The following is a 25196-nucleotide window of genomic DNA, read 5'->3' as shown; positions in this document are numbered from 1 at the left end:
TCTTTGAAAAAAGAATATATCAACTCGTGGATTGTGCTAAGATTCAAATTGCAGTCTCTCAAAAGTCAGATTTGCCCATCCAACACCTCAACATTGCTACTTATAGTGCACATGGCTTCATGCATTGACACTGAATGTTACTGGATACTGGGGTTATGTTCATCATTCACGCCCAGTCAAATGATTTCCATTTGCTCTTGTAGTTTCTAAATCAGCAGACACCCTGCTTGTGTTTTCAGCATCAAGCTGTTCATTCAGTTCATCAAGGAAGTGAGTCACAACCAACAGCTGTCAATGTCACAACATTCTCACCCACATGATGGATGAGTGATAGACTACAGTAGCTGAATTACAGGAATAGCTTTGAATGCCCCAGTAAGCCCAGTTATTTATTTAATAACCTAAGTTTATGGTCTCAACTGTTATAGTAGGCAGGCAAAAAACTATTAACATATGTTTTTGTTTTTTTTAATACAAATGGACGCCTATATGGTCTCGCGGTTATGACTCACCTATGATAATTTCACTCAAAATATGATCATTTAAAGTCTCTGGTATGATAATTTAACATTTCCTGTCTGTGGAAGCACCATACACACATCCTGAACAGAAGATTCATCAGAAGAGCTATTTAAAAGTTAGGAACTTAGATACGATATTATTAAATGAGAAAATATGTTGTTTCCCATTAATCTGAATAAAGGGAACACTGGGCTTTGTGGTAGAGAGATTCACATAAACGTCCACACAGAAACACCAGACAATAGCTGAACCTCAGTCATACAGGAATGTGCAGAACAAAAGCTATGCACAAACACAAACCTAACAGGCATCTCCACATGTGTGTAAACATGGTCTCAGTGAGCACGGTGGGTTTTACAGGCCCATAGAACATCATCACTTATTGATGCTCATTGTATCTCATCAGACTGAGATTCCTTGTCACTGCATGCCCAATTAAACGGCTGCTTTTTCACATTCTCTCCTCTTTTGTCATAAGCTACTGTGGCATCTGTGAATAATGTGTGAAACAACACTGGCAGCATGGAACGGAATAGTCCTGCTCCTGGAGGAGCTACAAGTAGAGCCACTGCGTACTGTACTCCCAGTTAAAAGGAGTTTCTTGTGACGAACAAAGTGTTCATTTGTATTTAAAAGCCATCATTAGCAGTGTGGCCCATGTTTACTTCTCCTTATTATATTTACATACAAATGGGAAGGAGACACAGTAAATGTGATTGGGTGTGAGCTCTTGCAGTGTGCATTATAATCACTCAGAGGCTAATTCAGCCATCCATATCCTTATTATTAATCTTCCTCTGTGACCATTGATAATGACATTCCATGATAAAGCATGGTGGGAATGCAACTGAAAACTGACACATTTTGTAATGTTAAATGATATTTGTTCAGAGGAGATGTTAGCTTTGAAACATAAGAAAATCAATGGCACTCTGATTCTGTGACTCTAATTACAGTTAACAAGTGTGACCACACCTGATAGGCTGCTGTTGTTTTAGACAAGCATTTCACCAGCTTTCTTACCCTAATTAGCATCGTAGTTGCATCATGCCACCTGCAGTCAAGCAAATGGAAGCAGCATGTATTCTTAATGCTACATTTCACAAGTTTGAACTATTTGCAGTTTTGCTGATACTACATTTAGCTGATAGTGTAGGGTGTTTTTAGGATTTGTAGCTGTGCAGTTTCTTATGTAAGAATAATGCATGCACCCGGAATATGTATCCACTATAATATACATTTTGAAACCACAATAGCAGAAACAATGCCACTGGTGTGACACAGTGTTACACTACCTGTTACAGTGTTGTTACCATGATTTGTTTTGTTCAGCAGCATTAAAATGGATTTGTTGGCAACTTGTGGGCAGCAGAACAAGCTCAACACACAACTGGCTGGTTTGAGTGAATTTTGTGAACCTGAATCAAAACAACAAGCTTAAAGAGGCTACAAAGCTGCCAAGTCAAATGATTCTCTGAATAGTCATTTTAACATGAATTATTACATGTCATCACATCTAGGTCTGGCAATTATTTGTTGATGTTAAAGTGCTACATTTAGCTCCTTTAAGTTAACATTTTTGCAATAGTCATATCAAACAACCATATTGGCATCTAGTGTATAGTGCTAATACTACAACATGGTACACCTGTAGTAAACATGAGACACACAATGTACCTGCAGATTGCCCAAGCCACTCTAAAACACGCTAGCTTTTCTTAACTATTAAGTTCCCCCGTCCCTGTAAAGTTAAATGGCATGGCAGTGTCACCAGTAAAAACCATGTAGCTCCAGGCTTTGGAAAAACTCTGGGCTCACTCTACTCACACTCAGGGGACACATTGCCATCATGGCTGCCTGCTGCTGGCATGCTGGATTGATGGAGGCTGCTAAGGGTCATTGGATTACAGAGTTTTTATGACGCTCAACAATCAGCCGCAGCGATCGCTCAGAGGAAAGGGCCTGCCCGCTTTGAGAAGAATGAAAGGGTCGTAAATCTCATGCGAGCAGACATTGAAAGGAAAAAGGTGCATTTAGTCGAGCGGTTATTTACACAGGCCTGATCGGATACAAATGAGTAATGGGGAATAAAACTGTATATCAGGAAGACATTTCCAGGGGAATATTATTGCTTTAATTTCATTCTATATATTTTTTAAAGGAGATATAATCTAAAAGTAATCAGACAAAGATGATTCAAGGAATGAATGTTTAGCAGGTGACTATGAATCCGGACTAGTCAATTTAAATTGAGCACTGTTGGTCCATTCTTCAGCTATCTCTAGTCCAACATATAAAGGTCCCTCACCTGTGTTAGTGAACTAATGGCCCATTAGTTCACTGTTTAGCTTGAATGGAGGAGGAACAGATGTGAAGCTGTGATGCAGATGGGATGGGGCAGGAATGTGCTGTAATCCTCAAATTACTCTGCGTCTCCAACCCCCGGTGGCCAGTAAATGATTTGCTGCTTTGAGGGTTTGTCTAATCTGTGGGCTCCTCTGAGCAGTCGTCCACATTTGGGTTTCAGTACAATCTACATTTTGCTCAGTGGGTGAAATGTGTTCTGATTGATGTCCCATGTCAAATTCTATGTCTGTGTGCATGCGCGCATATTTTATTTGTGTGTGTCAATGAGTGTGAAGAAAATATAAACAACTGAAACACCCTTTAGGGATTTAGACCACGTCCAGACTAAAGGCCTTTGCACTCCAAGTCCATTATTTAGTTCCATAAATATCAGACATAGAAAAAAAATACAATTGTATGTGTATTTTATTATTCAGTCTCACTTACTATGAACCTGTCATCATCAATAATTTCATAATCCGCCATAGGGGTCAAAATGATATGATTATGTATTCATGAGTGAAAATTGTGTATAAGAGAAATGGGACTATTCCTGTGATTCCCAAGCTGAGTGGGACGATTTGGCAAACGCCCAAATGTCCCGCTGAGTCTGAATATTGTGTTGTGCTAAGCCTGTTCTTGACATCATGCAATGCTGAATGTACCATATGGAGGTCGACATTGAACAGCTGACAATGTTTAACTAATTTCATGCGAGGTATCATTGAACTGTATACCATTAAATGGTATATAAATCTCGTCTTACATCTCCCAGGAATAATGCGGTTTGGCAATTCCAGTGCCAATTCAGGAAGTGTCTGTCTTTTATGTAGTGAGAGTGAAGTAAGGGTGTGGTCGGGATGGTCATCTTTTTATAAACTGTAAAAGGGAACTTTACTAATATTAATCATATTTATTGACATATATGTATAGAATGTTAGCATTGTCAGTGAATGTAACCCAGGATTTTGCTGAGTTGTCGAATATTGACATTCTTGTTTGGTGACAGATACACAGTTAGTCTTCTACATATGGCCATACGAAGGCTGCATTTCAGGTCTCCTTTGAAAGAGCCTTTTGAACGGGACAGCCCAATTGGTCTGTGATGACATATGTCCGGTGGAAGCTGATCTGGGATACAGTCACATGTTCCAGGAGGAAACTTCCCAAAATAGTAGCTCTTCCTCTGAGAAATCTTTGTAGAGTTACCAAAACTCCAAATCACCACCAACAGCCTAAAGAGACTTTTCATTTGAGCACAGACATCTCTATATGTGCACGTGTGTGTGTGCATCCATATGCATGTAAGCCTGTTTGTGTGCTTTTGTGTGTGTGTGTGTGTGTGTGTGTGTGTGTGTGTGTGTGTGTGTGTGTGTGTGTGTGTGTGTGTGTGTGTGTGTGTGTGTGTGTGTGTGTGCTGGGTTGATGAGATGGGTTCCTCACACACAGCTGGTGGTCCCCGCACCCCGAGAGCCAGGTTAGTCTGCAGCAGTCTCAGCAGCAGGCAGGAAGAGAGGAAAAAGCAGCAGAAGAAGGAGGAGCGGGAGGAGGAGGAGCGGGAGGAGGAAGCAGAGGAGGAGCTGAGGGATGGGGGGAGGGGCAGGAGAGGAGAGAAAGGAGCAGGAGGCAGAGGAGGAGGAGGAGGAGAGGGAGGAAGGGGACAACCATGGTAATCATGGAAATCTGACAGACTAGTATGGAGATGACAAAGAAATGCTCCATTAAAAGTCTATGAGGCTTGTAATTTAGGGGGAAATTATGGAGTCCAAAATCTGTTTTCTGAAAGATTTTACTTAAATTAGCAACAATAATTTTTCGAAGTATAATTTAGCACACACCTCTTCGCTTGAGGATAAACTCTAACACACTGCCACTTCTTCTCTTGACTCTTCCTTTGAACCAGGATTTATGAGAACAAAGGCTAATATACCCACCTATCCAAAACTCATAGATATTAATTATTTTAATAGAAACACAGGCACTTCTTGTACTCTAGAGTAAACTATTCACATAAAAGAAAGACATTTTGAGAAGTCCTTGTTTGCCATGTTATCCCCAGTCAGCTAAGGAGATTGATACAGATTTCTCACATAGAGCTCCAGGATATGTTTAAGCTAGCAGGAAGATACCACTAGCTCAGCTCCTTCATAAGTCAAATGAGACAATATGGTTCTGTAAGTAGTACGTTTTTGAGCACCAAGTAACCCAAAGCCCAGATGACTCCTGCATTTACAGCTTGGGTGACTAGCTTGTTTGCTAAGAAGATGCAGGAAATACACAAAGCCACATTTGGACAGGATCGACCAGTAAGAATGGAGTCAAAAATACAGCTATTATCATCATGATTGAACAATTATTATTTTAGTCACATAATTTAGTTTTGACATCTTTAAGGTGAGAGTTTAACTGAATTGGTAGATATGTTCAGTTTAACAATTCATTTGGAAATTGCTCCTTGAAAGTTAGAAATGCCCTGATACACCGCTACAATTGCCAATCATTGATGTCTTGGAAAATTATTTAAACTGTAATCCTTTTACTTTGTTATAGTCATCTATAGTGGTTATTTGCATTAAAAATACAAACTCAAAATGTAATTCTGTATTTTAATTTAAGTATTTGCTTTGATGAAAAAAGAATTGGGCATAATTATAATTAGTATAATCTGCTTAGAGCTAGTGTTATATTAAACAAGTCATAATTCACTCGCTGTGAAAAAATCTGTCTCGGCAAAAGATATTTTTTAAAAGATTACATTATGATTAAGTTATAATTTACCTTCGCCATTTGCTCCGTTAGCCATTTGCACTGTTATTTATTCAAGTAGGACTGTGCTGCTCACCAGCTGCTAACAGCTAACTTTAACAAGCTCTTTTCCTGCTCAGTATCAAACCAGCATGCACGAGAGAGAGAGTAAAAATGTGATCTTAAGGTCGTAGTTTGTTGCTAGCCAATACTCATTTGTGAATGGGAATACATTTGGCCTATAACCCTGTAATATTTGATTTATTTTTATTGTAAATGTACATTACAGTTATGATAACGGTGTTCAGAGCTGTCACCTCAGTCTGGTTGAGATGAAGTCAGCCAGAATGCTTTGGTCTAGATTGCATGTTGATTACACTGTTGCTTTAATTTTCAACTAGGTAGTTACTGAGAAACATAGCACATACAGCAGGTAAAATAAGTATTGAACACGTCACCATTTTTCTCAGTAAATATATTTCTAAAGGTGCTATTGACATGACATTTTCACCAGATGTCAGTAACAACCCAAGTAATCCATACATACAAAGAAAACCAAACAAATAAGTTCAGAAATTAAGTTATGTGTAATAAAATGGAATGACACAGGGAAAAAGTATTGAACACATGAAGAAAGGGAGGTGCAAAAAGGCATGGAAAGCCAAGACACCAGCTGAAATCTATCAGTAATTAGAAAGCAATCCTGCCCCTTGTCAGTGCAAATTAACATCAGCTGGTTCAGTCCCAACTGATGGCCTATAAAAAGGTGTCTCATTACCAAGGTGTCACACAAGAAACATCTCATGATGTGTAAAAGCAAAGAGCTCTCTCAAGACCTTCGCAACCTTATTGTTGCAAAACATACTGATGGCATTGGTTACAGAAGGATTTCTAAACTTCCGAATGTTCCAGTGAGCACTGTTGGGGCCATAATCCGGAAGTGGTAAGAACATAATTTCACCATAAACTGGCCACGACCAGGTGCTCCTCGCAAGATTTCTGACAGAGGAGTGAAAAGAATTATCAGAAGAGTTGTCCAAGAGCCAAGGGCCACTTGTGGAGAGCTTCAGAAAGACCTGGAATTAGCAGGTACAATTGTTTCAAAGAAAACAATAAGTAATGCACTCAACCGCCGTGGCCTTTATACACTCACCACGCAAGACTCCATTGCTGAAGAAAAAGCATGTTGAAGCTCGTATAAAGTTTGCTGCACAACATTTAGACAAGCCTGTGAAATACTGGGAGAATATAGTCTGGTCCGATGAGACCAAAATTGAACTCTTTGGATGCCATAATACACACCATGTTTGGAGGTCAAATGGCTCTGCACATCACCCCAAAAACACCATACCAACGGTGAAGTTTGGAGGTGGGAACATCATGGTGTGGGGCTGTTTTTCAGCATACGGCACTGGCAAACTTCATATAATTGAAGGATGGATGAATGGAAAAATGTACCGAGACATTCTTGATAAAAAATCTGCTGCCATCTACCAGGATGATGAAGATGAAACGAGGGTGGACATTTCAGCAAGACAATGATCCCAAACACACAGCCAAGGAAACTCTCAAATGGTTTCAGAGAAAGAAAATAAAGCTGCTAGAATGGCCCAGCCAATCACCTGACTTGAATCCAATAGCAAATCTATGGAAAGAACTAAAGATCAGAGTTCATAGAAGAGGCCCACGGAACCTTCAAGATTCAGGTGCCAAAATCACACCTGAGCAATGCATGTGACTAGTTTCTCCGTACAGGAGACGTCTTGAAGCTGTCATTACCAACAAAGGCTTTTGTACGAAGTATTAAATAAATTTCAGTAAGCGTGTTCAATACTTTTTCCCTGTCATTCCATTTTATTACACATAACTTAATTTCTGAACTTATTTGTTTTGTTTTCTTTATGTGTATGGATTACTTGGGTTGTTACCGACATCTGGTGAAAATTTCATGTCAATAGCACCTTTAGAAATATATTTACTGAGAAAAATACTTTTTTTACCCGCTGTATGGTATTACCCAACTACGACTGATCTCCTGCCCAAATAGTGCTTAAGGCTGCTTTGGAGTTGTTAGAAAGCAGACTTTTGCATCACTTTAGATGGGAGCTATCTTTTTAGAGCTGATGCCAGTCTGTGTACCAAGCTAGGCTAAACGGGTCCCACTAAACTGATCTATCTTCTTAACAGCCTTTGGATCAAAAGGCAAACAAGCATATTTCCCAAACTTTTGGAGAGCTCATTTAAAGTGAAAAAGTCGCAATGAAGCAGGGATGGAATGTATTGAAACAATGTTAAAGGAAGAGACTTAAAACAAGAAAAGGAAAGTCTCATAGTCTTGGTAGATGGATCAAAATGACAAGCCTACAGAGTTCTACAGTTTGTAAAGTTATCAAATGTTTATTCATACTTTTATTAAAATGTTTAACAAGTGTATATTTTATTTTTACAATGCTCTCATCCTGTGGCATTACAATCTGTTTAGTAAATGCAGTAAACTCAAAAACACATACTTATGGCATTAACATGTCTATTAAACCTTTAAAAAACTATTAACAGTTATTCTATTGTATAAGAGGGTGTATGGCTCATCCATTTATATAAATGACTTCCTGCTATTTTTGCTCCTTTCTAATGTTACAGAAGTAATTATAAAATGCAAATTGCAGGGTGCGCACTGTCAAGCATGTGAAACACAACAAAGAGATGCTTAGCACCACATTTTTCAACTTGACACTTTCAGCATCATGGTGAGAAAACAATCCCATAGTGTAAAAGTAGGTGGTATGCAATTATAAGAGATCCTGGAGCAATGAAACAAAATATATGGTTGATTTACGCGGTTTAGCCTGATTCTAATTAGCACTGGGCTGTGGGAAACATAAGCTACACAATATAGTGGATCTTGATTTTATCTTAAATCAATATTTGGACTAAATAAATCAATCTGAGGTTACACCCACATATTGGTTTTCAAGTATTGGCCTTTATTTAAAATGTCATATTTGCCAGTCTGAGTAATGAGCCAACATTATGATTGAGGTTCCTTCCAGTCCAGAACTGTACAAAAACAGTCTACAAAGGTTGGAATGCAAATAATTCTGTCTTTGCAAATGTAACTTTTATGATATAATTGTTTTCTGATACATTTATAAATGCATTCTTAGAGTTTCCCCTTCAGCTAAATAGGTGTGTGGTTAACTATATTTTTAAGATACAGTTTTCAATCCTAAATATACAACTTATTAATAGACGCAATACTTGCTAATGTACTTATTACTATATCAAGCTGTAGTCACCTAGGTTACTTACAAAATTCACAACCACTACAGCATTAAAAAAAACACTGCTGGCTGGTTTTACTGAGGTATCTTTATTTTCATATGGAAACAATATGTTTTAGCTGCTGTTATTCTTTAGTTTTCGAAAAGGGACTAGCATTGTTTTGGAATAAGGATTAACATATTGACTGGGCACCAATTGTAGTCAGCCAAAAGTTTGGGAATTGGAATTATTGTTCATATTGGGCGATTCTTTCATGCACAAATTAGGTCTTGTGCAACTGTTCAGAGACAACACACGAAGCAGTGTTTCCTTTATTTAGCCAAACACAAAGTAACAATGTTGACTTGTGCACACCAGAATTCATGTCCACAATCCAACAATAGAACTTCTGCTATTTGAAAACTGTAGTCATGACCTCTCCTTAACCGCAACAAGCATTTGAATTCCATAACCTTAACTATAGGTTAACCATATTAGATTCGTATGGCCTTCAATAAGCAATATTAGTCAAACCCTATATAAGTCTATTGTAATGATCATATTCTGTTTACAAACTAGGGTTGTTCAGGAATTAATGCTGCTGTGGAACTTAATGCTCACACTGCATCGCATCCTGCCATATTCACTCATTACATTGTTAGAGATTCAAACTGGGGAAGCAAGCTAGGAATGTATTGTATGAATCCAAAGTCCAATAGATTGAACTTAACAATAGAAAAATCACAATGAATTCAGATGAATAAGGTGATTACCTGTTGGGTAATTAAAAGATATCTGGAGGTAAAAAGTTCATTATTTATGAGGACATTAAAACATCATCTAAATAAGCATTTTGATTTGGAACACTGATTGCTAAGACGATTGCCTACACCTAACGGAGAAAATATCATAATAAATCGCGGTGGAGGAATATATTCATGATTCATAAATCATGTCCATGACATTTAAATCAATTTTTCACACTTTATGCTCATTGGTAAATCTTTATGTTTTTCATTGCTGATACATCCTTTGTATCTGGTCAGCTACTCATAATCATATTTTAACGAATCAGATTTTTTACTAGCTTTCATGGGCACAGAAAAACACTTGCACCAGCAGTGGCAGCGGAATAAAGGCTGCTTTAACTACATTTTTCTTCCACAAGATGTTTGCGTGTTCGTGGTCACTTGCTGTTTATTACGTGGTTGTAATAGAATTCTCTCTAAGAGTCAGAATGACTGCAAGTCATATGGACACATTTCAGCAGGTAAACAATACAGTGATAAAGTAATATTAGTAACCCTGGTTGCCATGGCCTTTACAGTATAATGTATTGTTACTTCATTGCTGTGCTTTTAACCCTTTTATTCACAGTGCTCACATGTGTCAATACCATATGTGTGTGTTCATGCATGTGTGTGTTAACATATTTGAGTGTTCTGAGTGTTTTCAGTAAATGGAATGACACCACAGAGGTATCTGACTCATCAATAAAGGGTCACTGGGCGAAGCTAAAACACAGTACAATCAATACACTCAAATGTGGAAGTAAGCTGTTACTGAACTCTTCCAGGATAAGTACTGCATCGCTCCAGAATATGGGATCCATGTTTCTTTCCTCCCACGGTAGCATTTTACTTTAAAGGCAAAAAAACACGGCAAAAACAGAGGACTCGTCGGAGGAGCTCTGATAGTGTGAGCTTACAATATATTCAATCAGCGTTCTAAATATTTTGAAATAGTTTTCATTTAGTTTTACAAATTACCTAACTAGTGTCTGTATAATGACTGTGACCCGTGTTTCAATTATTACTGAATTGGAATAAAATAATAATCTAAAATAAGTATTAAATTATATTTTAAATACTGGGTGAAACATTTTTGGGGAATTAATATATATATATTTTTTTTTAAAGTGCAAAATTACTTTAAAATTTCTGGTGTTGTTTTGTTTCTGTCTCTACTGAACAAACATAGCTTTCTCCACCTCTCATCTGGATAAATATATATTTTTGGGCATTATGCTGCTGTGTTCCGTCCACAGTATTGGGGCTCCTCTAGGTTCACTGTTCGCTCTTCTGGAAACAATAGTGATATAAGTGTCACATATTTTTTTGCTAGACGTAGCAGCAATCTAAATTGAGAGCTTATGCAATCGTTGTAGCAGAGCGACGTAGAAGCCAGTTGGCTAATAGCTTGCTTAGCTTTAGCATCTATCTATCAGCTGCTGCGCATAAAATAATTCATTACTGCTTTTTTGTCTGCTAATGGAAACACATTAAGTCGTACAAAAAAACATACTATGTTATATACGTAATTATTAATACAAAAGGACATACTTACATTTTCTAAACCTTTTTATACAGTTACAGCTGCTTCAAGCCTAAAGAAGACCTGAGTTAAAATATGTAAAGCAGTTTAGAGATGTTTGGCAGTTGAACAAGTCTGCGTTAAGATGCATATTTTGTTTAAGGAGTTATTAACCGGATTAAGTTTTTGAACGGGACAAACCGTGAATTTATGTATTTAGAGTTGTCCTAAGTTTGTTGTCCTATCAGCAAATATTCAGTGTCTCAATGTTTGCTGGGAAGCTCTAGTCAAACAACACAGTCTTGTGTTTCTGCTGCTGCACTAATCCAGAAACGTAATGCATGAACTAAATGCCACAGATATGAACAGTGAAAAGACTTAGATTCATAAGCAGAATGGAAATGGACAGCAGAAGTGGGGAGGTGTGTGTTTGTGGATGTAGCTGTTGACGACATGGGTGATGCAGCAGGGCATGTGCCTGTGATCCCACTGTATATTAAAGCCAGCCCTCCAAACCTTTTATTCAACTAATCTTAGTGTTCCCATTCCCCAGGAGTGTCAAGAAAAACAAAAAACATAAAAAAACAGTTTAAAAGTTTTGGTAAGGTTTAGATCATGTTAGATTACAAAAGAAAAAAAAGTTTCTGGAGTTTTTCTTGAGGTCATTTGAGATGGTGGTTAAAGTCTAGCTTGGATCCATGGTGACAGCAGAATTCCTCACGTTTCTTATCTCGTTGTCGCCATTGGGCCTAAGTGAATAAATGCAAAGAAACCAACCCTTATCTTACTGCATATGATATAGCAATGTTATTATAGTGTGAGTTTCCGCAAATTTGCAAACAAATGATTTCTTTAAAAACTGTATATCAGAACATATATTTAGCATATATTTTGTTTCATTTGTTAGCTTTTATAGATTTATTTATTTGCCATGAGACTTTCACAGCATATGTGGTTATAGAAAGTAGAAATTCTGCTATCATGGTTGTAAATAACAAAGCAGAGGTGGAAGTCAGAGGTAATTCTTACCTTTTCAAGTTGTGCATTCTGTTTGGACTTGTAGAGGAACTCTCCCACGGCAACGAACACAGAGAGGACAAGTCCGGCGGCCAGGACAATGAAGATCCCTCCGATGTTCTGCACCCCGAGGGCGCTGGCCTCCTTACTCTCCTCCTCTGGACAGCCGTTTCCTCTCCACCACTTCTCCTTCATCATGTGCAGCTTCCCTTCCTCCTGAAGCTGAAGGATGGCAATAGTGATCTTATCTCGGTACGGAGAGCCTGAAGGACCAAAATACATGAGGTCAGCTTGAGCAACCAACACGACTTAATCAGTGCCTTTGTGTTATCTCAGCACAGATTTACACCTTTATCAAATATTGACTTTGATGGTCAGCCAAAGTTTGTTCATCTCATTTACTTAAACCTCAGGGAGCTAAACTGCCAGCTCAACCAAAGAGGTAATTAAGTCAACAACTCAATGTGTTGTAAAGAAAATACTGCTTAGTTGAATAGATGGAATACTTTGTGATATGTCTTCCTAACTAATCAGCCTTGTTAGTGTTTTAGTTGATTTCTTGCAGTCAATCACTGTTTTACACAAAGTCGGGTTGTATTAAAAGGGAATAATCATGATATTGTATGTACTCCGAAATTAACTTTATTTCATGTAAACATTTAAGTTCTGGTATTTTGAATACAGGGACTGAATATATTTTTTGCAGAGTAACACAAACCAAATTTATAGAATCCGTTTTCCTTTTTGACTGAATCTACAATGTGTTTTAGTTGTTATCCAGAGACACTAATCAAAGCTTACGTCTCTATAGTAGGTGTACACTGATTTAGCATTGAGAATTTTTGTGTCAACACGTACAAAATGCTTCTGAATACAACATGTAAAGATACCTTTACTAAAGCCTGTATGATATATTGTGTGTAATGTTTCTCTACTTGTTTCTTTGTTGTATTGGGACGTGTGCCCCTTATGTAAGGCAGAGTATTTAATTGTATTACAATGCACATGACAGTAAACTTGAAATTCTCTCTGATAGTATATGATATGATTTTGATAAATCTATCCTAATTATTGAGCAGAAGACATGGTTTTATTGAAGTATAAGTGTTATTTATTTTGGTTTTAAATGACAACATATCTTATCTAAACACAAACTAGATCAGGCTGTTCTCAAACAAACACAAGCTTTATCCAGGAGGATGCTGCTCGTCACTTGTGTGAAACCAAAAGGTAACAATGACTTGTTTTAATTCTTAATAATCTTTATCACATCCAAAATCACAACCATATCAACTTTTCCTTTTTTCTTTTTGTAGCTTTGTCAGTATAATGTGGATTTTCATGGGTATCATTTTGGATCACTGTTACTGTTGTCATACTGCTTTAAAAACGTCTTTACAGTTCATATTAACAGACTTCTAATAGCTGGTAAATAATGCTAAGTGGTATTTAGCGTCATATGTCCCATATAGCCAGCAGTTTTTAGAATGGTGATTATGTTACTTCAGAATTCTAGGTAAACACTTCACTATGTCTCTTATTTGTGCATGTGTTGTATCATTTTAGCACAAGTCATGTTTTATGTCTTATTTTTCTACTATCATGAATCAGTGTGTGAGATGTTCAGCTGCTTTATTTGTCTCATGCTGTTGTTTAAAGCCTCCTCCGTCCTCCGTTCTTACCTCTGGAAAGCACCTTCATTATTACAAATAGTCTCCACTGCTGTGTATCGCTGTGTTTGTATCGAAACCTCATTAGAATTCACTACATTCCAGTCTACATTACAGTATTTTTCATTGCACCTGTTTAACATTGTAAAATATTAATGCTTATGTATAGCATTACCATTTCATTGTCCCCACAGGCCCAACAACACTAAACTAATAAACCTAAAATACATCTTTGGGGCTCATAGCTGCACTCATTCTACCTCTATAGCTGTCTAATTAAAACCAGTTGCCATGGTTAATCTGTGCTAATGTTTGCACTGTGAGCTGTTACCTTGACTTAATAAGTTAACGTCCCCAAAGAGAGCCTTGAAATACCCCCTCCCCAGGTAAAGAACTCCAGCCCTTCCCCTGCTCTGCTGATCAAAACCAGTCACATGTCAAGATCCCTGATTAAACCTGAAGGGTGAAGCCTTGATAAATAAAAAAAACACTTCAGCTTCCAAAACCTCCCAACGGCACAGCCAACACACACTGCAAATAGGGTGTTAATGCATCTTGAATTATTTAAAAAACTAATAACATCTATTATGGTAAACACTTAGGATGAACTCTCTCTGGAGCACAGTGGGGGAAACATGTCGAGATCAGAAAACACTATCAGATGGCCAGCTCCAGTGTTAGCGATCTCCGTGATTAGTAGTTAGTATTCAGTGCCAGTTTTGCGACGGTTCTATGTAGTCGACCCAAAAGAGCAAAAATGGTGACAATGATCGGCCGCGCTCCCCCACTCTAAGCCGCGGCCCTCAGCGGTGTGGCGTCAGTCACCAGGCTGTGCTCACACTCTTTAACATCTCTCCTCGCCTTCATCTCTGCCCAAGGGTTTCTGCTATCTGACCATTTATTTCAGAGTATGCCGGCCAGCATGCTTCAAAAGCATCTATCAACATGGTGATGGCGAATTTCTATCCACATTCATTGCCATCTACAGTGGATACCTTCCCTTCAGTGGAACAACAGGCCAATGTGTATCACATAAATCACTCGCTACGACAAAGAAACAGCCAACCTTGAAACTGGGCCAGCTCAAAACAAATGGAAAGACCTCAGCTGTGATAACATGGACTGGACCAAAGTGAGCATTGTGTTGTACAAGTGTCATAACACACATTGATATGAGCATGATATGGGTCTGATGCCTACTGACCCACTGCGTTGAAAATAGAGCAATGGTGGTTCCTTTGTAAATGGGCTTTATGTTAGAGTTGTGAAATACACAGAGCACCATCGGCTCCTCCTCCATTTTTATATAGAGAACCAGATGGCTGGCCTCGGCTGTGATACATCAAAGCTCCATAAACACGACAGGTCTTTATATTCACTTACAAAATTCTTATCTGATGACAGTCTCAGCTATTCATGCTTATTCAATAAATCAATACATGTCCCTCTTTTTTCCCCCTTAAAACTCTGATACATGCCTTCATCACATCCAGACTCCAACACTGCAATAGCATTCTTTATGGTGCATCATCCAAAATCACTAATAAATTACACTACATCCAAAACCCTGCTGCTCGGCTGCTCACTCACTAGCACTCCTGTAACCACATCACTCCTGCCCTGAAGGACTGCTACTGACTTTCAATGGTCCAAAGTCCTTGCGTGATCATAGCTCCTCCTACCTTACTGGTCTACAATCCAGGACCGAATACCACCCCACCCCAACACACGGGATGACTGGTCCACTTCCATTGCTGGAACTCTTCCCCCCAAAACATCTGTGACTGCACAGAGGTTAGACAAGAAATCTTATTTTTAAAACTGTTTTTAATGTTTTGTTTAACAACATGTGCTACCTCATGCCTTCAGTTCTGCAGCATCTTTTTATTAAACTTATTCATTAAGCATGTATCACAATTTATGCTGCTAGAAAAAAATTACTTAACAGGCAACACGTTTTTACACCCATTATTTCATATTTGGATCATTCCAGATGACTAAATTGTCAGGCATATGTTGTTCTAGGGTTCATGAGTTTCTTTACGGTTTTCTTGTGGTTTATATGTAATAATCTAACATGTCATATGTATGGATATCTGTATGTATGTTCCTTTATGTTTAAGAGTAACTGTTTCCTGATTGTGTTTTGGAATGATTTTTTATTTTTTATGACAGGGTCTGAGTTAAGCACCACTGAACAGGGGGTTTGGGAAAAATGCTGGGTAGATATACAGTATGTGTTGTCAGAATCAGAATAATCTTCATGGGCCAATGTCTCTCAATGTTCACAGTTCCAAGAACAATTATCACCACAACAATGACATAAAAGCTAAGCAAAGATAAAAAAGGGTGTTAGTAATACTGGAATAAGTTACTTAACGTAAGAGCTGTGGCTGCATTCTGTTTGTGTTTCTTCTTTGCATTATCCTTCATCTGTTTTTTGTTGCTATTGGTTTGCCTGAAGCAGAGACTTCCTGGAGTCTCCGTTGGTTGCCTGGCAACATCACAGTGACAACAAGACAGCCAAGAAACAGTCCAACACCTGGACCACTTGTTTATCAGGAGTGGGTAATTGTTCAAATAAAAATAATTATCACAGGTTAATTAGCGAACTTCATAATTAGTAACTTCATATTGATAATACTGACATGAGATGTATCAGTCTTCTGTTCTACTCTCAGTAAGTGAATACACGTATACCCTGAAACATTGAACTATTCCTTTAAAGCCCCTTCCTTCCTGAGTAGTTTAACAACATGTCCAGAATAGGGGGCATAGTTCATAGTAGTAAATCAACAGAATCGATGGGAAAAATGAATGTTGGATTTGCGTGTTTCTGCAAAACACAGGTTATATTGAATCTCTATGTTTCTGAATCATAAATAGGTTTCATATCAGACTGTTATCATTGTTGCAGAAACAATGCCATGTGGTTAACATTGTGAAACAAATGGTTAGGTTTAGGCAACAAAATCCCTTGGTTAAGGTTAGAAAAATATCATGGTTTGAGTTAAAATAATAATGTTACAACCGTAACAACGTAAATATTGTGAATAAATAACAATCACCCTCATTCTAACAACCTAACATAACACGCGTTTGCTTTTGGTTTCACACAGAACAAAAACAGTGGTCTCCTGGGGTCGGGTGTTTTATTTTGTTTGTACATACCTACAGTACGATAGTACTTGACTAACTTAACGACTTCAGTAGGTAACCACTTTACATACCTCTCAAACGCTCATGTTTAAATCCAGCCTATCCTATTTCATTTTGTTGCCTGAACACAATAAAAGTAATTGGCTATTCTGTCTTTTAGATATGAGGTTGTGTTGACTTAATGTATCCTCTATTTGTGAAAATGTAAATTGCTTTGTGATGTACTCTCTGTCTTTAGAGTTGGGTGGGGTGTGTTCTTATGTAGTTGACTGTAACCACACATGGAAGTGACTATTTATTGAATGAATGACTCCTCTGTAACTGGCCGAGAGAAAGTTTGGCCTTGAAATGTTGTACTTTTCCAAATGAAATACATTTTAAGCTGATCACAGTGTTGCAAGGCTTTGGGAAATAAAAATCACAGTTTTGACAAACTCAAATACAGATTTTTCTAATTAAATATTCATATACGTTTCTTTTGCTCAGACTCTGATTTCACTAATTATGCCCTTGTAATTCTGATGAAAATGTATTTGATTTCAATGTTCACACTGATTAGTCCTCATTAGATTTGATCACATAAGGAAAAAGAAACTGAATCAGGACACTTAGTTAATGTGTGAATGTAAATAAGATGCTGCGCACAGCAGTGATAACAGACAAGGTGTACTGTAAGTGACAATTAATGAAATGTATTGAGAGTCTGGTTGGCTGATAGATGGAGAAATGTGCTGTTATCCTTGACAGTGCTATACAGAATATGTTCATTTGTGAGCTGCATGTGTGCCCATAAAACAGAAGCTTAATTCTCCAATTCAGGGAGGAGTGTAGAGCGGAGTGACAGGCCATGCCGAATCCAGACAAAGACGCATGTAATCTTCCAGATCAAAGCAGAGTAATAGTACACCGATCCCGAATGCATTGTCTCTCAATGAAGAAGAAAATGAATTGAAATTCAAATGTGCTGCAATGTCTTACACCCTGAAGATATGTATTTTTATCCCACCAAGAGCTGCTCTCTTTGTAATACATAGAAATATTTGTTTTGCATGTTAGGAACAAACACAAATAACAACAAATAAATATGTGTAAGTATTTCAAATAATTCTATTCTGGGGATTTTGATAACGTGAAAAGCATTATAGTTCTGTGTTATAAATATATGAAACCTTGTTTAAACACACATGAGACACCGTTATGTGTGCTTCCATGGCGCGTGAGACATTCATGCTCAACGTATTGTTCGAAAAGTGTTCTCCAAAACGCCAGGGACCAAATATTCTGTGCAGAAGCAAGAAGTCAACGAGTGATGAAAGAACCAAACATGCAACTCCTCAATGCCGAGAAGGAATTGTAAGTAACTGTAAAGTCATATCTAATATCAAATATTCATGGACATACTTTATCGCCTTCGTAAAGAAAGGAGTCAAATATTTATAACAAGACATATATTCATTGTCATTCTATTATATCCACTGCTGCTGTTATTATTAGCAGTAATCACTTTTCTATCATTATTCTGTTATTATTCTGTTAATTCTGTACACAGGAAAGCTATTACTTCTAGCCTTTTTTTTGGGGGGGGGGGGGGGGGGGGGGCTTTTCCTTCTCCATTGGATGGCCAAAAACAGAGGATGTCGCATGTTGTACAAAGTTTGTGCAACATTTGTAATTTATTTTATATGGAATAGAGCTACAACAGTTAAATGTAATTGAAATTAATAAAAAAAATTGAATATTTTCTAATGAAACAAAGGTTGAAAGGTTAGATATCCTGTAAATCATTTGATTCAGCTGACAAATTATTGACTCAAAAGTAGATTTGAGTCAATAATTTCCTGCTTTAAAAACATTTAAATACAGATTAGCAGTCTTTCTACAATTCTGAAATATATTAAAATCATTATTTTACCTCTTGATTTAATTAATTAACTCATGCACAAGCACTGGTATTCGTATCTTAACTTTCTGTTCTTTTAATCGTCCGAGGGGCTCATACGCTCCTAACTTCAGATAACTGTGTTGATGACAAGCATAAAGAAGATGAGTCTCAAATGTCTTGATTACAATTAAATAATTTATTCTAAACATTCAGTATTTATCTATTTTCTTCCTTATTGCAGGGGCCATTACATCAAATAACATGAATAAGAATTAAATGGGACCTCCTCATATTACATCTTATATGTTTTGATAATTTGCAGGCTACTGGCTTCTTTTTTATTCCTTATGAAGTGCTAAAGGTTTGTCATCTTCCATCACTTAATCACATCATTTGAATACTGCTCTTAATTGTCCCCAGGACTCTATTTCAAACCCGAATTGACAAGTGCCGAACAACACAAAATAAAACGGAAAATTTGGGTCTGATTCAATTGAATTTTGTGATTATTTCACAAATTTCACTGGGACTGTGTTAAATCAGAACCAACGGAGTGTGTCACGCTTTGGATCAGTCAAATGGGTTCATAAACACATCCATAAGATTTAAGATAAAGGCTCAGTCTCTTTAGATCCTAACTACCATCACCACCATGTCTCATCTTCATTGGGGGAGGTATTCATAGGACTCATGGTGTGACTATACCAATAAAGAGTATGTGGTCTAATAGCTATTATGTCTTTCAGTTTTTCCTTTTCTTTGCATCCTGTATCAAAATCTCATCGGTCACATGACGTGTCGCTCCACAAATAGAGGTGGTGCACTGATTAGGTTTGGAAATGGTGGTGAATATTTTGAAATGAACGGACCTCCAGAGAATTGATGTCCATGCTGAATCTTCAGTCTGTTTGCACTCTCTGTTTAATATCCTTTCCATCTCTATCACACACATCCCGGAGTGTGATCGGGTGGAGGTGAAAGTGGTCGGGGGGGCCTAGGTGGAGTAAGTTGCCGCGGGTCACGCCGTTGGAGATCTTCTATCTCACAGAAATGCATTGACGACCCTTCCTGTTTATGAGGCAGAGCTGAACAGCCCGGCGGGCAGTGGCAGAGACGACTGGAAGGACAGCAGCCTGCTGACAAGCAGAGCAGACACTTCCCCCAAACCCTGTTTGATTAATGCAGCCTAATGTAGTCAAATGAAGATTGATACTCATCAGGGAGAGAAACAAAGAGAAAAGAAGGATGATGAATAATGCAGAGCCTCCTGAGACTTCAGTCAGGGCAGAGGAGGAGACAGCAGCTGCACAAGCTCCCGGAACAAAATTGGCAAATACAAAATGTGATGGTAGTGCGGGCAGTGACTGCCTTTAATGACTTATTCGAACAGCACACATTAACACATATCGTTTATGTGTGAGAAAAACACACAAACACGGAAAATGACCCGAACAACTGATGTTGGTAAGAGGGCATTTCAAACAGTGTCAACAGCTTCAGGTCCAAGCTCTATCCACTAAAAAGTATCCGGTACAGGAAAAACTGCCAAAAGCACAAGCCTAAAGAGAGGCAAAGAAGAAAACTAATCTTGGCCTCACACTCTGAGACAGTGGAGGGCAGGCGTTCCCCTGCCTGGATCCCAGCAGACGGCCATGCTACTGACGCAAGGACAGATGGGAGACATTGGAAGGGCCATGATGAAAGGGGAATATATTTGTCTCACAAGCGTTTTGTTTTTGTTCAGTATTAATTAGGAATGGCTTGATACCACTTTCCTATTTCACACCACAACATGACGATATGTTCCATCCACACTCTGTTCCACACTCTGTTCTCCTCTAGTATGCAAATGCACTTTGAAATATCTCTATAAAAATATAATGCAGAAAATGTCGAGTGAATAAATAAACATAGAAAGATATATAGATGTCTCAGTTGTGCTGCTGCTTCTTATTTTCGGGCTTTTCTAAATTTCTCACACATTTTGAAAGGAACTCAATGATATCATCGTAAATATTAACAGCTCTCGGTTCGTGGTAATCTAGCTGGTAATATTGGTGAGATATAAAGGTGACAGACGGACTGATTTACCATCATCAAAGTTCTTATATATTTGTAATTTGCTGCATTTGTGTCATTTAGTTAGGCTCAGGTTGAATAGATTTTCTGTATACAGACTATTTCACTACTGAACTACAAGTCATTACAAACAAATGCTGTGCTGCCAAACATTGTTAAGACTCACAAAACTTCATTCTCACAATCAGTGGAGGGCTTAAAGTTTCCAGAGTTATACAATATAGTGGGCAGAATTTGGGTAAAATCTGTATATAATGATAAAGAAGTCAATCGGAATATTTCCAATCGATGGGAGGGTGCAGCCAAAGCAAACTTGAGACCGTGTCACCAGCGTAACTAGGTAGTTACTGACGCCTACGTTGTGACCAAATGCAGATAGGTTAGTGACAAATCTGATCACTTGCAAATAACAGTGCATACAATCTGTCTTAAAGATTTGATTTAAGAAACAGATCAGATTTGCCTGCTGTCTGAACATAGAGATGGAGTCTCTCTGGATATGAACATTTTACTTAAAACAAAATGGTAAATCCTCTGCATTTCTATAATGGGTTTTTTTAACACACGGGATCCATTGTTGTTCTACAACAGCTATTCATATGTTTAAATATTGTCCTGAGAATCAACGGAAGCTGCTAGTAAAGGCTTCATGCAGTAAACGCACCATTAGAATGAGCTATGACTAACAGCTGGAGGGTGAACTAAGTCTGTCCGTTACAGAGCTGAGGGAGCTACCAAGGGGCCGATCGCTGAGTGCTGTGGCTCTATCACGGCCCAGGTTCTAATGCAGGCCGACACCTACTCTCTGTTCAAGTCAATGAGATATATGCTAAATGGTCCGGCTACATGGGAATACAGGCTGCATATGGTAAAGGGTAGTAAAAGGGTAGGATTAGCAATTTAAATACCTTGTTCTGACTGCATGTGAATGGGCCACCAGGGAGTAATGATGCCAACACCACTCCCTCCTTCGCTACGGACAATCTGTGTGGTGCACAGCTGCCACAGGCGAGCACTCACTTCCCCTTCATCCCACTCACCCTCTTAAGCCTGCTTTCTTTCTTCCGGTGGCATACACACGTGCACATGTAGCATATAAATAGATGTATACAGCCATCTAGGCATGCATGCAGACACACAAAAGCAAACAGGCAAATGCACAAACACACACACACACACACACACACACACACACACACACACACACACACACACACACACACACACACACACACACACACACACACACACTGTAGCGAACCTTCAAAAGGAGCACATCAGTCAAGAAATGCAATCACCCAAAGCAAATATAGCCTACCTCCACTGTTTTCACACACAGCAAAACAGTCACTCAAATTACCTTGTGTGGCTGACCAGCAGAGCATACACAAACAGCGGCAAACGACCTTGCCAACGCTCACAGTCCCAGAGGACGTTTCCCTGATTTGTCAGGATGAAACAGCCACTGGATATCATCTATTCTCCATACAGAGAGATTTCTGAAAGCGCATGCTGATAATATTTGTTTGTTTGCTGATTGTGGAAAATGTCTATAAATGTGACAATTTTCGTGTCAAAATGTCCGGGTCTTTCTTTTGTTTTTTATTCTAGTCGTGTTCTCAGATACCATACCAATATTTCAGGCTGGGTTTCGGAGACAAGCAGAGTATTCACATTTGTTGGAATGGTGCAACCATAAGAAGCATGGAGTCTTGGGTGTAATTAATGCTACAATGAATAGCTGTAATCAGGATGCTGTCAGACAGCGAGGTATGCGATGATTTTTGATAACCATTTCACATGAAGTGAAATAAAAGGGCTTAGACTGGATATTAAGGGTAAAGTTGAATATGTAGCAGACAATCACGGATCCCCAAAATTCTTCAGTGAAACATTGAGGGCAATTTACCACACAACTCTCAAAGGACCAGTATAGTGATGTTCTATATTTAATAACAACAAATCTTATGAAATTACCCAAACCAACAATTTATTGATTTAGCGTACAAGTATTGAGTGTGTTTCTTCATCACGTACAACATTCTGCTGAAACAGATATTCACAGAGCACCAAATGTGGATTAATCCGCCCCTGTAAATAGTCCCCAACAAAAGCAGTACTGTCCCCTTGCTAGTCCAGGGATTTTTCGTAGTCTGTAAATTAATTCTCCTCATATGTCGTGTCTGGTTTTACTTCCTGCCTTTGTGTGTTTCCCGCTGTTTTGATTGTCTACCCTGCCCCTTATGAGTGTCCTTCGTTATCGCCCTCCTTTTCGTCTCTGTGCTCCTCTTGTCTTTTGTCAGTTTGTCTCTGCTGCCACATGGAGTTTTGCTTGGCTGTGATCTGCCAGCTGTACCTGCCTGCCTTTTGGGAACCTGTGATACTTTTATTTTAATTAAAAGTATCTTTATCTAATCAGTCTGACTAACTCTGCATTTGGGTCGGCCATGCTTGTTTTGCTTTCATCAGCCATGACATGTCTCCCTTGGTGCCCCGCTGTTCCAAAGAAATGCAGCAAAAGTGCCCTCTCGGGTCCCCTTCCAGTGGGGGAAAGGAGATGAAGTGCCCTACATGCTAGAATACGTTTGTGTGCTGACGCCCAAACACATTCAGCTGGGGCTGTTTTTTTCATAGCTGCCCCTCAGACAGCCTGATTCTACCACTGATTTCAAATGTATTCAGAAACTGATTTCTTTAGATAATTTCACAACAATTCTAAAATATTAAATAAAATTTGCCTTGTTTTTCCATTTTAACAATCAGAAGCAAATACTATGGACAGCACAGTGAGTGATGCATTCATCTGGCCCGGTGTAGGAATGGTTCATGTCATTTGAACAGCCTGCTTTAACTGTAAAATGATCTCTATAAACCACAATCAAACATGTGCAAAGATACTTTCACTGCAGGCGTTACATACTGTATCAGCAATTCTGCTAATGAATGCTACATATTGGCAACAAGATAACCTTAGCATCATCTTCTGTTTCCTCTAGTATGTTTCTAATGTGTTCAGGGTGGTTATTAAATAAACAAAAAGCTTCCGACATAACACTTCTTACATGTAGCCAGAGCTTTCGAGCTTTAGATTAATTAGCCTGCATTCATTGAGACAGAATGCTACTCAAAAGCCCTGTTTGCAAGAGGCATAAACACTGCAGGAACTACTTTAGTGAATGAACATGATTTGAGAGCAGCCTTTTGCATGAGGTCATCATGTGAAGTTGTCTGCCATTTATAATTCTGCAGCTACTTAACCAGAGTATTTCTTTTCACTGCATTCATAACAGGATTATGACAATCTGCTGCTGAGCCCCGTAATCAAATGTTGCACCTCCAGACACACACAGTGTAATGTAACGCCCTCCCTATTCATCCCTCTATTTATGTAACACTGTTCCTCTGCCTGCTGGAGATAGCCCCAGGATTTTCCCTGCTAAGTATTCCTCCACATGGGTTAGTACCCTCAAGAATGTATCACACCAGAATACAATTTACACAGCTTTCAATGTGCAATAGAGTTTTCAAGACCTTACAGTCATCATAGACACTGAGGTAGGATCCTATTTCTGTTCTTCTGATCTATTATTAAATTACTATAGATTGCAGTGTATAGACCTGAGGAGGGAACGGTGTCCAGGGTTGTGATTAACCCCTCAAAGCGCTTTAACACTACATGTCATCATTCACCCATCCACACCCATTCATTCACTGATACCATGCAAGGTGCCACCTGCACATCAGAAATCTAACTAACATTATCACATTGATGGCACAGTCTGTCTTGCCCATACATCGACAAGGGCTGCTGGAGCCAGGGATAGAACCGCTGATCCTCTGATTGGAGGATGACCGTCCTCTACCACTGGGCCACTATGATTATTCGGAAACTGTAGCATGGGCCTGGGTCTCCATATATATCTTTGTGGCTATCATTTGAGCTTTTTTTTCAAGGAAATATCTATGCCCTATTTAACTACTTCCAACTTAACCTGTTCTTTGCACATTCACATCAAATGTGTTGAATGTTGCATTCAGTGCATTGATGCTTTTAATCTTGAAACAAACGTAAGTACATAATGCAAAAAAAACATGACGACACATGGTCTAGCCATTGAAAACTCATAAGATCGTTCATACTCCACGCACAGCAAGACACTGGTCGAATTCAGCTACTATGACAGCTGTGATGGAAGAACAGC

General features: G+C 38.6%; 1 protein-coding gene across 2 annotated transcripts in view; it reads right to left on the bottom strand.

The window, feature by feature from the left end:
• The window catches only part of grik2 (glutamate receptor, ionotropic, kainate 2), a 228737-nt gene that overhangs the window by 4358 nt on the left and 199183 nt on the right, over nucleotides 1-25196 (bottom strand). The window contains exons 15-16 of one of the 2 annotated variants that reach the window (XM_054622400.1): nucleotides 12217-12467; nucleotides 11909-11936 (exon numbers count right to left, since the gene is read on the bottom strand). In XM_054622400.1, the coding sequence (XP_054478375.1) occupies nucleotides 11909-11936; nucleotides 12217-12467 (279 nt within the window). The remainder of the gene's footprint in view (nucleotides 1-11908; nucleotides 11937-12216; nucleotides 12468-25196) is intronic. The other variant, XM_054622401.1, reaches the window with a different exon arrangement.

The sequence above is a fragment of the Anoplopoma fimbria genome, chromosome 20 (assembly GCF_027596085.1).
Source record: "Anoplopoma fimbria isolate UVic2021 breed Golden Eagle Sablefish chromosome 20, Afim_UVic_2022, whole genome shotgun sequence".
Classification (NCBI taxonomy): Eukaryota; Metazoa; Chordata; class Actinopteri; order Perciformes; family Anoplopomatidae; genus Anoplopoma; species Anoplopoma fimbria.
This window is presented reverse-complemented; position numbering and strand designations above follow the sequence as displayed.